The following is a 13,286-nucleotide window of genomic DNA, read 5'->3' on the forward strand; positions in this document are numbered from 1 at the left end:
GGCAATCTCAAACTTTCACTTTCATCCTATAAGAAACACATAACAAAACATTTTATGCGACATTTCAAAACTCTACGTCAAGGAACACATTCTCTAAATTACATAAATCCCATTTCATGTAGGCCTACATTAATTTAAAGGCTGTCGTAAATAAATTCATATGAAACATCGGAAGAGGCAACTCGACACTTCGGTCTTCCATAAACAAACTAACAAAGCTTGCGCTTTAGGATCAATGTTTAAAAAGGTATTCATTTTACATAATCGAGTACGCAAAGTTAATGTAATCTTAAATAATTAGGATACTTACAAGTGTGTACGTCGCAGTAATGCTACGTCGCTGAGACAACGCGAGTTAGTTTAAGGTTTGATATTCGCTGCATATAGTCTAGGCTGCTTTAGGGACTGCAAACTTGCCTAGAGACAACACTGGCTTAATACAGGTGAGCCAATACCTCCCTTCATATATGTACAGTACACAATTGTTTTTTAAAAAAGTACTCTAAGTCCCCAAAAGTTTTTTTTTTAAATGTTTCAAAGATTGTAGTAAAATATTTGCGTACAATACGTACATTAAAGGAGATATTTAGCAAACCTTCGCTACTGTAAGTCAGTCTAGTCACTGAGGATATACTACAACCATTAAAATACAACCATTACAGTATTTTTTTCTAATGTATGTACTGTATGTACAGTAAGAGAGAAAAACAATAACCTTTAGAACATTAAACATTTTTTGGAAACTAATAGAAATTGTTGATGAAAATAATTGTAGTATTAGCAACATGTACCATGTAGTAAGTCAGTGGTGTATCTATTACAACCTTTGGAACATGAAAAAACCTGCTGGTAGATTACAGGGGCCCCCAGAGATCTGCTTTGGTGTGGTAGGGGGGGTCCAACCTCATATTTTGTCATAGGGCCCAACATTGCGAGCGGCACCCCTGACTGAACATACAGGCAAAATCTCATGTGTAGTCATTCACTATTGTAACTAGGAACATACTACAATCTTTGTAACAACAAAAACAAAAATAATAAGATTTTTTTTTTTCTAAGAACATTTGTGTACTAGCAGGCCTAAGGGAGATACGGTATTTGGCAAAACTGTACTTGTAGTAGTCAGGCCACTAGGAACATACTACAACCTTTAGATCATGAAAAAAAAAAACACTTGGTAATGAGAAAAAATCTTTTGGGCACTTACAGTAACTTTTTTAATGAAAATAAATGTGTATTGTGGGAATATGAAGGAAGACATTGGCTAAATCTCAGCTGTAGTAAATCACTATGAGAAATACAAGCTTTAAAGTTTGACAGTGTGTTATTTTTAATATTAAAAGTAATTTTAATTAAAATACAATGGACGTTTTAACCCAGTCTGAGAAATTGTCAGACGGTCCCTTAAAGCCTTCTCCGGTTTAAATTTGCAGCTATAATACACGTAGGCGGTTTTTATTCTGCTTTTTTTGTCGATATAAAGTGGTTGCATATTGTTAAAACTAATCGTGTTAACGTTAATGATTTATACGGCGCTATCAAAGCGAATATATCGCGCTTCGAGATCAACCGGTCACAGTGAGGATAGAGACGCCATAAAGCTGTTTAGGCGTTCTTCTAAAACCATTTAAAATGTATTTACAATTTTATATTTTATTTTCAACAAGACAACATATTTTTTTGTACATAGTTAAGGCAGACAGAGTAGACCAGGGGGCAACTTTTGTAATGTTGGACAAGTAGTTCCTCTAAAAGTTAACGCACCTGTTGGAAACTGTATCAATGAGCTACTAATGTTACTGACCTCATAAATAATCAAACAAAAACTTAAGCTTTGAATTTAGAAATATACAGTGTTATCTAAAAATTAACCAAGCATAAAGTAGCCTAATGTGTACCATATAATAAAGTTACCAGAGATTACATTTTTGTTTATTCCTGGATTATTTAAACTGAAAAACGCAAACAGGAGAAACAGAGATTCCAGTCATTATAACGTCGTCAAATACCCCATTTTGCACGGATTTACCAAGGAAGATGTGGATGCATCTTTGAGAATAATAACTCCTACACTACAGAGGGCGATAAAGATAGCCAACTAGTAATTTCCCTCCGACGAAATAATACACGCGAGCTTCCGCTGTTTAGTGCATCGTTCATTGAAACGGTGTAGAAATTGGCAAAAGTTGCAAATACTGCACATTTTCCCCTCACAATTCGCCATTGTACTAGTTGTTTTTTTTTGTGTAGATAAAATATTGTGCATGGAGTATTTGGCATAAGCACATAAACGATGTCTGCGATGTTCGAGGGGAATGCCTTGTCAGCCATGCAGACGACTCACTGCCACACTCCTCTAAACAATTACAGGTGAGCAATAATAGAATATTCATGTGTTAACAGTAGCTTATAAAACAATGCTTCAGTTTCTGGAAAGAATTCCAGTTTATATTAAATTCTGTTATCTGAATGAATAAACAAACTATTGTTCTCTTTTAACTGCAATAAACGAAGTTGGTTTATTTGATTTATAGAAATGATACAGTCAGCATGTGTATGCCAAATTCAGTCCAGTATGTTAGTAAAGGTTAAAAAAAAAAAAACTACTCGAAGCATAAATCCCCATTGTAATTGTATGTCTATTTTGGATATCATATATCTTTGTCATTGCATCTGTTTATTTTAGGTTCAGTAAAATATCCTAACATGGTGAACAGCTTTACATTGCCAAAACATTAAAAATATGCATTTTCGTTTTTTATTAATAAATATTTTCACAACTATTGCCCAGGATACAGTTAATGAAACATATGTTGACATTTTGTGGCAGCATTCCTAAAACACGGCATGTTGTCACACTGTATGGGGTTAGTTGGAATGGAAACTACTATTAAACAGCCTATTTTTTTAGAAGAAAAAAAAAACTAAAACTAATATGAAATGAAACAGTTCCTTAAACAGCACAATTGTAGAATATATCAAACCATTGTTTTGGCTGTAATATTTAAAATATTTATTTCATAAATTTTATGCACTTATAAAATGTATGACAATTTCTTTGAAATGATAAATGTTATAAATGTTCTTTGTTGTTTCTCAATTAATACACAGTCATAAAACTGTATGTCTTTATACTGCTGTGACTTCTAGACATGTCATGGTTCAATATAGAAAAATCATATTTTATTGCAAATGTACAGTCAAACCAACATTTATTCAGACACCTTTAACATTTCTCACATTATCACAGTGTATTCGCTATAGTTAAAAAAATGGTAATAAAACTGTCAACAGATTTATCTTGATAATGTCAGATAACTTTGTTGTTGAACGGTATGTAATGGATTGCAGTCAACTAAAAATTCAGACAACTGTATGACAATATTTACATAACTCTCAATACTTTGTTGACCAATTACCAAGCAATGATTATTTTATTTAGTCTGTTGTGTAAAAAGCATTAGCAATTAAAAAAAAAAGTAAACAAAACAGGGCAAAGTGTCTGAATATTTTTGGTCTCAAATTTTTATACATTTTACTTGTAGTCCACTGTAAGATTAATTTTGGGGTATAATATGTCACTGTTTACTTTATTTTGCTATCCTCATTTACATAAATGAACTATAGTGTCAAATAAAAATAAAAATATCTGGTGACTGAATAATTTTTGGTTTTGGACTACATTCTAAATTTCATTTCTATATATTCTAACCGTCTTTTTTCTTTGTCACCAGTCCTCAAGAGCTGGCTTTAGAAATCAAGGCTTTCATCAGTGGCGTTGACCAGACACAGGGACGCAAACTCAGCGTTCGGGATCATGCCCGCTGTGCAGTGCGCCTCCTTCGAACTGTCCCAGCCTGTCGTGGAGCCGTCTTGGAGCACTTAAGGGGAGTGTATGACGAATATGTTGCAGCCTTTCTGCAAGATCTGGAGGCAGAGGGTGAAAATGCTGGCAACAGTACAAGTGCCGGAGGCAGCACCAGTATATCCAATTTGGAGGACGTTATTAAGGAAGTCCATGCAGTCCTTTCTGAATTTATCAAACTTAGTCCTAAAGCTTGGGCTCCCCTTGTGTCCACATGGGCCGTTGACCTTCTCGGTCAGCTTAGCAGCAAGCATGCAGGACGAAGAGCGGCTCCTCATTCGTCCAGCCTGAATGAGCTGCTCCAGCTCTGGATGTCATGTGCAGCCACTCGCTCACTTATGGAGTGCTACTCACAGTGTCTAGCGGCCATGTTGGCCTGGTGCCCCGATGCCTGTGTGGATGCCTTGCTGGATACCTCTGTCCAGCACTCCCCTCATTTTGACTGGGTCGTCGCCCACATTGGTTCAGCTTTTCCTGGCACTATCATCAGCAGGGTGCTGGCTTGTGGCCTCAAAGACTTTTATGCACACGGATATTCCTCTGCTGAGAAGATCAACCAACAGCAGGCAATAGATAAGAGCAGCAGAGTCCCCAAAATAGGCTCGGTGGTTGGTATCCTCGGGCATTTGGCTTCCAGACATTCTGATAGCATCAAAAAAGAGCTTCTCAGGATGTTTCAGGATAGTCTATCTCCACCCGCTCAAAATGTTCCACCGCATTCATCTGGGGCGGGTGGGTGGGAGAACTCCCCTCATCTCCGTAGAGCCACTGTACCATTTTTGCTTCAACTAGCTGCACTTTCCCCCACTCTCTTGGGTGCGGTTTCCGCAGAACTGGTGGAGTTTCTCAGACCGCCCATCCTAATTCAACTCCAGGCTCAGTTCCAGGCCTTGCCCCGAGAGGAGCTCGAGAATATGCTGGGTCTAGCGGTGCATCTCATAAGCCAAAGCCCTTCGGGTGGAGCAAGGGTGCTAAAGTTCCTTGCGGACACTGCTACACCATCTTCAGTGATAATTTCAGGCCCTACACCCTCTCCCCATGATAGTATTCGAGAAGCCTGTGACCGCTTGCTGCAAATGCTTCTGCTACATCTTCACAAGTTGGTGCATAACAGACCAGAGGGTGATGAACCCTTCCCACAGTCCTCTACTGCCTCGGCAATGCCCCAAGTGATCCCATTTCTCGATGAGCTCCAGGGACACATAGGTGATCTATGTGCAGAAACCCTCCGGCTTGAGCGGAAAAGGCATCTCTGGTTGCATCAGCTCCTGTGTCTCCTATCAGTGTATGGCGGCCCGAGCGTAGCCACCGAAGCTTTGTGTCAGCTCTTCACCCAAGCCCGAAACCCAGAAGAGCTTGCTCTGGCCTCGCAATTGTACACCCCACTTTCCACTTCACTTTCCGGGTTGCTTCCGTCAACAGTAGCCCGCTGTGTTGCCCAGATCCACACTGAAACCCTTGACAATAAAGAGTTGGCTCAGCTCCTGAACAACCTGGCTACTGCGGTACAGAGTCAAGATGAGGATCGTAAAAATGGTGGAGCTGCAACTGGGAGTTTAGCTCAGTCGTCTATGACCACACAAGTCAGAGTTGCCATCTCCGGCCACCTTCAGGATTTCTGTCCATTGCTTCTCCATGGGGACACCATGGTGTCCAAGGCAGCTGTCCATCTGCTTTCGTGTAGCCAGCTTCCCAGAGCTTGCTCTCCAGCTCATCTGTTGCTGATATGTAGAGCAGCCGTGTCACACTTCTTTTTGTGTTTACGACAGCAAGGAGATAGCCTTACGATTGGGGAAGAGGAAGTGGGCTACTCTATGCGACTGTTGTCACGTCTCGCAGCCTACTCTCCCTTGACGCTTAAAGCTGTGCTGCAACAATTGGTGGAGGGAGCCTTGCACAGAGGCAACCGAGATTTGTTTGGAGGTCCACAGGAGAACCAAGGTGATGGCACTACACAGTCCTCTAACCTTGTTCCAGACTTGGGTATCTCTCTTTTGGACATCAACTGCAAATTTGGCACCTCCGTTAACTTCTCCGGTAATGTGTGGTCTGTTTTCCACGCTGGAGTAATCGGAAAGGGGTTGAAGCCTCCATACACCCCTTCACAACCTGACCCAGATAGAGTCAATCAGAATATGCAAACCTTGTTTGCAGTCATGGTTCAGTGCTGTAGCTCAGGTGGAGGAAGCCCTACTGGAGGTACCACTAATGGCCGCTTCCCTGCTAGTGAACCTCTCATTTCTGATGAACTTCCGCCAATTAATGCTGAAGCTGCAAAAGTCATTGCTGTAACTCTGGTGGAGAACATTTGCCCAGATGTTGCAAATGGAGAACTGTCCTGGCCTCCAGAAGAACATGCGAAAACCACAGTTGAGCGAGACATACACATTCGTCGTTGCTTCGAAGGAAACCCTGTGCTGTTCCATCTCCTCCGTGTAGTTGCAGCTGGACGTCCAGCTCTCTGTTACTGCTCCGTCATTTTAAGAGGTCTGCTTTCCACGTTACTAGCTCACTGGGAAGCATCAAGAGAACCATTGGTGGTGGACTCCCCATGGCACCTTCAGACCTCCTGTTTGCTTGTATCATGTATGGGTGAAGGTCAGCTACTACCACCAGTGTTGAGTAACATCCATGAGGTTTTCCCTCACCTTTCACCCTTTGAAGTTAGGCTACTGCTGTTGGGTGTATGGGAGTACATGCGGGGGAACAGCCCAATGCCACAGAAGTTCACCTTCTGTGCTGACCAAGGACTTTTCTTCAGGGACTTTTCACGGGATGGTGATGTTGCGCGCTATATTGCACCCATCCACAGTGTTCTGCATAAGAACATTGACCGCCTCGGACACCTTTGTTGGAGGTTTCAAGTTTGACGACTATCAAACTATGAGAGGTCATGGACTTATTGCATTCAGTTATTTTTCTACATATTGTTAACTTAGTTGTGACATTGGTATTTCTACGTTTTAAGAGTTGTCAAAAATAGTAACAGAAAACCACTTTAAACCCTAAGTGTGACTGTTAGGAACTGCTTTTCTGTTAATACTGCTTATCTGTTTTTGTATCTAACATTTATATTGTCCAGCTTTCTGTAGATTTTTTTTCATTTTTTAAGCACTGAAAAAGTTTTATGCCTACAGCAGAATGTAAAAGACTTCTAAATTCTGTTTTTGCATTCTGTCTCTGTTTTTGGGTGGGAAAGCATAAAAATAAAAATGCATTAAAAATGCCTCTTGTTTTCACCACACGTTATCAGTCGTTCATATTGGCAGCACCGAATGTAAACAATCCCACTGAACTGAATGAAACTCACATATTTTGCTGATTATTGCTGCTCAAAATGTCCAGTTATTGTTATGTTTGGGGCTGTACTAATCAGTCAAACCAGAAGAAACATGTGGGAGTACTGTAGACTGCCAAAACGTCTAACAAATCAAGGAGAAGAGTGCAAAAAGCTGTCTGAGGAACAAAAAGTGTTTGTGGTTAGCCAAACTAAACCAGGATTTCCAAGGCAAGAATCTTTACAACATTCATGTTTGTTCTTATTTCCTGTCAGGTGAAATATTAGGCTAATATCTTAAATAATTCTTACGTATCTTTATCACCTATTAAGTTTAGTTTGTCAAAATATTACGCCCTTTCTTATTTTCTAAGTTCTTCTCTATATGATTTAGCAGCCTCCAAAATTTTTCCATTATTTAGACCATGGATTAACAAAACAGTGTATTCAGTAGTACATTATTCTTGCAATCCATGCTGTTGTTTACATCTGAATATCGCCAATATGGCAGCGCATCCAGGCAACTGACCAAATCATGACATAAGTGCAAACCCTCCATTTTTTATTTTACAGAAATAGCCTTTTATTCTTCATTATGACATGAAGAAGAAAAAATACATAAAACTAAAGTCTGCATGAGATAAACCAATGACATACATGTTTTGTACTATTAGTGCAAGTTATGCCTAATATGCATCATTAAAAATCTGCCTAACACAAAGTAGAAATTGACATGAAACGAACAACAGTTCTGCTGAATGATCCCTGCTTATCTGCAATTAATGTAGTTTCATCACACAATTATCTTGTGTACACAAGCAAACATGTCAGATGGACTCGTTTCCATGGTAAGTACAGTCTTTAGGGATTCGGTTGTTACCCAATAGTGTTCCTGCAAACACACTTACCAACCAACCTCCGGGAGGCTGGGCTTAACGCTGTGTGTCCAAGATGGCGGTTATCTCCATTGAAAGGTAAAACAAAGACTTTAAGCTACATATCAGTTCGTCTTTATGGCTTTTGTCGAATTTCCACTGTCTTTATTTTAAGATAACCGACGACCAGCTCGTGTGAGAGCTGGGCTGTGAATCTGCTGCAGGTGTTGAACGAGGAAGCAAATAGTTGATGTGAATGCGTGGCTGAGCCATCGCTGGCATTAATGACGAGTCATCTTTTAATTTATAAGACATGGATGTCTTTATACAGCTCTATGGTTGATGTAACAGTACACGAATATCTTCCATAATATATATTTGCGCATGCATGTAGCCTTTTCCATATAATTTAGGCGTTGATCTTTTTTTGTAAAAAAAAAAAAGGCAATCCGGGAATCGAGATTGTACTTGTTTGATCGGTGTGCAGTGCTAAATAATATCCGAGGAGTTTACAAATAATTTTATCAAGCACATAGACCAGAATTGAATCGTGTTTTTTAAATTAAGGTGAAGGTAAGCTTTGTGGAGTGAATGAGTATATACAATAATAAATTAATTGAAAAAAATACAGCTTTTTATGAATTATAAAACTGTTTTATATGCATCTTAACATCTGAGATGGCATCTCAGCTGTTTTTTGAATGAATGACACCAGCTTGTGTCACCTGCAGGGTGTGAAACTTTTATAATATATATTTTTAATAGGCACCATGTAACTATAAAAAGCTGTTATCTCCCTTTTTCTTCACATTTAAGTTCTCTTTAAAAAAACTGAACAAAAAGTGAATATAATAAAAGCCCAGTTTATTTTGCATACACATTCTGCCAAAGTCTTGTGAATGGACTTTGATCTCCTTTGGATTGTGGGTAATAGCTTCTCTCTCCCATCTCTTAAAAAAATGATACAAAGAAATTGTGAATACCTGTAGAAAATTTATTTAAAAAAAGTTGGCTTATCATAGTGCTTAGTAGATAAGACAAAATTACATGCCACTGTAAAAACGCATGGGTGGCTGTGGGTGTTCATTTCCCACCCTGATCACATGTCTAATTACAGACAAGAAGAAAATGATCCTCAAGGGTAGCAAACAAGGAAGTGAACATAGACTCTTATTGTTACTCTGTCCTGCTTATTCATTACTCAAACCTGATCCAAACAGTAACTTTCTTCTTTTGTATTTTTTTTGTAGGATGGGGCTGCTGTCTGTGGTCTGTGTGGCTCTGTTTGTCAGCAGCGCCTTTGCTGTGGATCGGGGGAACTTTAAAACCTGTGATCAGAGTGCCTTTTGCAAGTATGTCAGTTGTATTGTTAATCACTACATTATAAATGACCTCTGCAGTGTGCAGATAGGTTTACATGTTAAGATTCTTGTGAAAGATAGCAGTATTATTGTATTATTATAGCATATGTAAAATTGAGATGCAATGATTTGTCTGTTTGTCTGTAGACGTCAACGAGCGTTCAAGCCGGGTCAGTCACCGTACCGAGCTCTTCTGGAAACTTTGGAGCTCAGTGACTCCCGACTGACCCTGCAGCTCATCAATGACAACAACAAGGTTTGTTTAGTGCTCTCCTTTAGGAGGTCAAAAGTTTACATACACCTTGCAGAATCTGCAAAAATGTTAATCATTTTACCAAAATAAGAGGGATCATACAAAATGCATGTTATTTTTTTTATTTGGTACTGACCTGAATAAGATATTTCACAAGAGAAAATAAGTTGAATTTATAAAAATGACCCTGTTTAAAAGTTTACATACCCTTGATTCTTAATACTGTGTCATTACCTGAATGATCCACAGCTGTGTGTTTTTGTTTGGTGATAGTTGTTCATGAGTCCCTTTTTTGTCCTGAACAGTTAAACTCCCTGCTGTTCTTCAGAAAAAGCCTTTAGGTCCCACAGATTATTTGTTTTTTCAGCATTTTTGTGTATTTGAACCCAGCAATGACTGTATGATTTTGAGATCCAACTTTTTACATTGAGGACAACTGAGGGTCTCAGCAACTGTTACGGGTGGTTCAAACGCTCACTGATGTTCCAGAAGGAAATATGATGCATTAAGAGCCGGTGGTGAAAACCTTTGGAATTTAAAGGTCAGGGTAAATTTAACTTATTTAGTTTTTGGGAAAACATGTAAGTATCCTCTGTAGCTTCTGAAGGGCAGTACTAAAAAAAAAAAATGATATTTAGGCGAAATAAGAAAAATGGAGCATCATTGAGCGTTTGAACCTTCTGTAATAGTTGCATATGAGTCCCTCAGTTGTCCTCCGTGTGAAAAGATGGATCTTAAAATCAAACAGTCATTGTTGGAAAGGGTTCAATTACACAAAAATGCTGAAAATCAAAGAATTTGTGGAACCTGAAGGACTTTTCTGAAGAAAAGCAGGCAGTTTAACTGTTCAGGAAAAACAAGGGACTCATGAACAACTATCACTAAACATTAAAAAAAAAAAACAGCTGTGGATCATTCCAGGTAACAACACGGTATTCAGAATCAGGTGTATATAAACTTTTGAACAGGGTCATTTTTATAAATGTAACTAATATTTGTAAATGTCTTTTATGTGAAATATCTTATTCAGGTCAGTACTAAATAAAAGAACAACATGCAGTTTAATATTTAGCATAATTATTAGCAATAATTAGCATTTTGCAGATTCTGCAAGGTGTAAGCTTTTGACCTCAACTGTAGCTCTGAAAACCGTCTTTTTTTTTTTCAGTTTCCTTGTTAAAAGATCTACAGTACAGCCTAGGCTGGTTGGCTGGTTTTAGCTGGTCAACCAGCCTGATTTTAGCTGGTCATAGCTGGTCGGCAGGCTGGTTTTAGAGGGGTTTTGGCCTTTTTTCCAGGCTGGTCAGGCTGGTCTTAGCTGGTCAGGCTGGAAAACCACCAGCTAAAACCAGCCTGGCCAGCCTCATCTAGTCCCAGCGAAAATTGAGAGGAAGTTATTCTTCCCTACTTGTCCTGGGACGGTGTCCCTGCTCAAAGGCCAGGATTTTTGCTGATTTGGTCTGCTCTATTGCTGTTTGCAGGTGCACTTGCTGTTGGAGCTGTACAGACTGCAGGGGAATATGACGCGGGTGAAAATAAATGAGTTGAAACCTCTGAAGCCACGCTTTGAGGTGCCAGACGTGCTCATAGCAGAGCCTCCTACTGAGCCGTGAGTGTGTCTCTGATCTAAGACTGCACAATGAAATTCAGAGAACAGTCAAACACATACATGATTCATTGTGTTCCTCTGAGTAACCTCGGCTCGTCTCTGCTTCTTTCTTTTGCCTCTGATACCCCTGTCTGCCTTTTTTTTCCCCCTCTCTCTGTATCTCTCTTTCTCCAGTCTCTCAGTGTTATCCAAGGATGATAATGGCGTTGTGTTGTCTCTGGGAGCAGAGAGTCAGAGGTTGATTGTTAGTGCCCGTCCATTTAGGCTGGACATCATGGAGGGACCAGAGGTGCTGCTATCCCTCAACTCTCGTGGCCTGCTGGCCTTCGAGCACCTGCGTCTTCGCAAGGACACGTGAGTTTCTTGCTCTTAAACCTTCTCAAATAGTGCTGCAGAGTGGAGGAGATTTTATAAATGTCAGTGATGAATTGAAACACTATTGTTTTTCTCTTTAATGTGTGTATGTTGGGTGTTCTATCACAGGCAAGCACAACCTGACGGTGCTGAGGTTAAAGAAAGCGTCGATGAAGATCAACAGCAAGATGAAGCTGAGAAGGTCAGTAGCTGTATTTGTGCACTTGTGGGTGTGCTTACGTAAATGATACTACAACCTGATTCTGTGTTTTCTTGCCACGTCTTTAGTTAAAAGTAACATGTTCAGTTACTGCACCTGATCTGGTTTAGCAGCTTTATGTAGCGGTTACGCAACACTGACGTGTGAAAGTATTATAGTAACTAAAGAAGCATGACCTAACATTCATCACGTTGAGAACTGAAACCTGAAGTAAAACCCCTTTTCTGCACAAAAGGATGAGGATGGGGAGAAGGATAAAGAGGAAGACGGCCTGTGGGAAGAGACATTTAAATCTCATACAGATACCAAACCCAATGGTATGTTTCTATATCTATGTCAGTTGAATTTCCATGAAATCACTTGACAAATGGAATTTTTTTTTATTGGTGTTCACGTGTTTCCTATTGAAACAGAAAGTTTGGGTGAAACATCTCAAAGGGTTTATTGCTTTTTTTAAGTAGCCAGTAAGCTTTGGTTTTAGTTGTCATAGTCCTAAATTATTACACTGCAAATTTACCTGTCGAAAGTTTTTGAGAACATATTGGTGGCCTCAAAGCTATCTGAAATGGGCTTAAATTTGTAGATTTGTATAATTTGCATTGATTTTGTTTTCAATATTTTCTTTAGGCCCCACATCGATAAGTTTAGACTTCTCCTTGCCTGGTGTAGAACATGTATACGGTATTCCAGAGCATGCTGACAATCTTAAACTGAAAACTACAGAGTGAGTATACATCTTAATGTACAGAAATCAAAATATACCTGTTATGAACAGATGAGCAAGGTTTTTTGTTTTCTTTTTCTAGTGGTGGTGATCCATACAGGCTTTATAACCTAGATGTGTTTCAGTATGAGCTCTATAACCCTATGGCCTTATATGGAGCCATACCTGTCATGCTAGCCCATAACACACAGAGAACCATGGGTATTTTCTGGCTTAATGCAGCTGAGACCTGGGTAGACATCAGTTCTAACACAGCGGGAAAGGTAAGAGGTCACTAGTCTCTCTATATGTGACCTTGGACCACAAAACCAGTCATAAGGGTAAATTTTAAATTGAGATTGATTTATAAAAAAATTGAATGAATAAGATTTCCATTGATGTATTTTTAAAATTTGGAAGAAAAAGAAATTGAGAAAATCACCTTAAAATTGTCCAAAATGAAGTTCTTAGCACTGCATATTACTAATAAAAAATTAATTTTACATTAAATTTACAAAATATCTTCACATGATCTTTACTTATCCTAATAAAAATCGATCATTTTGACCCATACAATGTGTTTTTGGCTATTGCTACAGATATACCCGTGCTACGTAATATAAGTGGTTTTGTGGTCCAGGGACACATATTATAATGTCTTATTATAGAGCATTTTCAAACACTTTAAACACTGTTACTTTTGTCTTTTTCTTTCAGACTGTCTTTGGTAAGATGCTAGACTTTGTTCAAGGCTCCAGTGAGAAGCCAC

At 39.1% G+C, this 13,286-nt stretch overlaps 2 protein-coding genes across 2 annotated transcripts in view; both read left to right on the forward strand.

Annotated features, from left to right (window-relative positions):
• Positions 1–2,134: 2,134 nt before the first annotated feature.
• Positions 2,135–7,085, forward strand: ints5 (integrator complex subunit 5). Its single transcript, XM_073820801.1, has 2 exons — positions 2,135–2,370; positions 3,735–7,085. Exons 1-2 carry the CDS (start codon positions 2,294–2,296, stop codon positions 6,733–6,735), a joined length of 3,078 nt encoding a protein of 1,025 aa, XP_073676902.1. The 5' UTR covers positions 2,135–2,293; the 3' UTR covers positions 6,736–7,085.
• A 975-nt stretch (positions 7,086–8,060) lies between these two features.
• ganabb (glucosidase II alpha subunit b) overlaps positions 8,061–13,286 on the forward strand; it is a 12,449-nt gene continuing 7,223 nt past the window's right edge. The window contains exons 1-10 of the mRNA XM_073820217.1: positions 8,061–8,116; positions 9,268–9,369; positions 9,526–9,634; positions 11,113–11,240; positions 11,415–11,594; positions 11,724–11,796; positions 12,050–12,131; positions 12,442–12,538; positions 12,621–12,801; positions 13,235–13,285. Of these exons, the coding sequence (XP_073676318.1) occupies positions 8,094–8,116; positions 9,268–9,369; positions 9,526–9,634; positions 11,113–11,240; positions 11,415–11,594; positions 11,724–11,796; positions 12,050–12,131; positions 12,442–12,538; positions 12,621–12,801; positions 13,235–13,285 (1,026 nt within the window). The 5' untranslated portion in view covers positions 8,061–8,093. The remainder of the gene's footprint in view (positions 8,117–9,267; positions 9,370–9,525; positions 9,635–11,112; positions 11,241–11,414; positions 11,595–11,723; positions 11,797–12,049; positions 12,132–12,441; positions 12,539–12,620; positions 12,802–13,234; position 13,286) is intronic.

Source organism: Garra rufa, chromosome 16 (genome assembly GCF_049309525.1).
Source record: "Garra rufa chromosome 16, GarRuf1.0, whole genome shotgun sequence".
Lineage (NCBI taxonomy): Eukaryota > Metazoa > Chordata > Actinopteri > Cypriniformes > Cyprinidae > Garra > Garra rufa.

Excerpts from the sequence above, each read along its gene's own strand:
- ints5 (XM_073820801.1), top strand. The coding sequence starts at position 2,294 with ATGTCTGCGATGTTCGAGGGGAATGCCTTGTCAGCCATGCAGACGACT. Across the intron at positions 2,371-3,734 it reads ACTCCTCTAAACAATTACAG|TCCTCAAGAGCTGGCTTTAG; the intron begins GTGAGCAATAAT and ends CTTTGTCACCAG.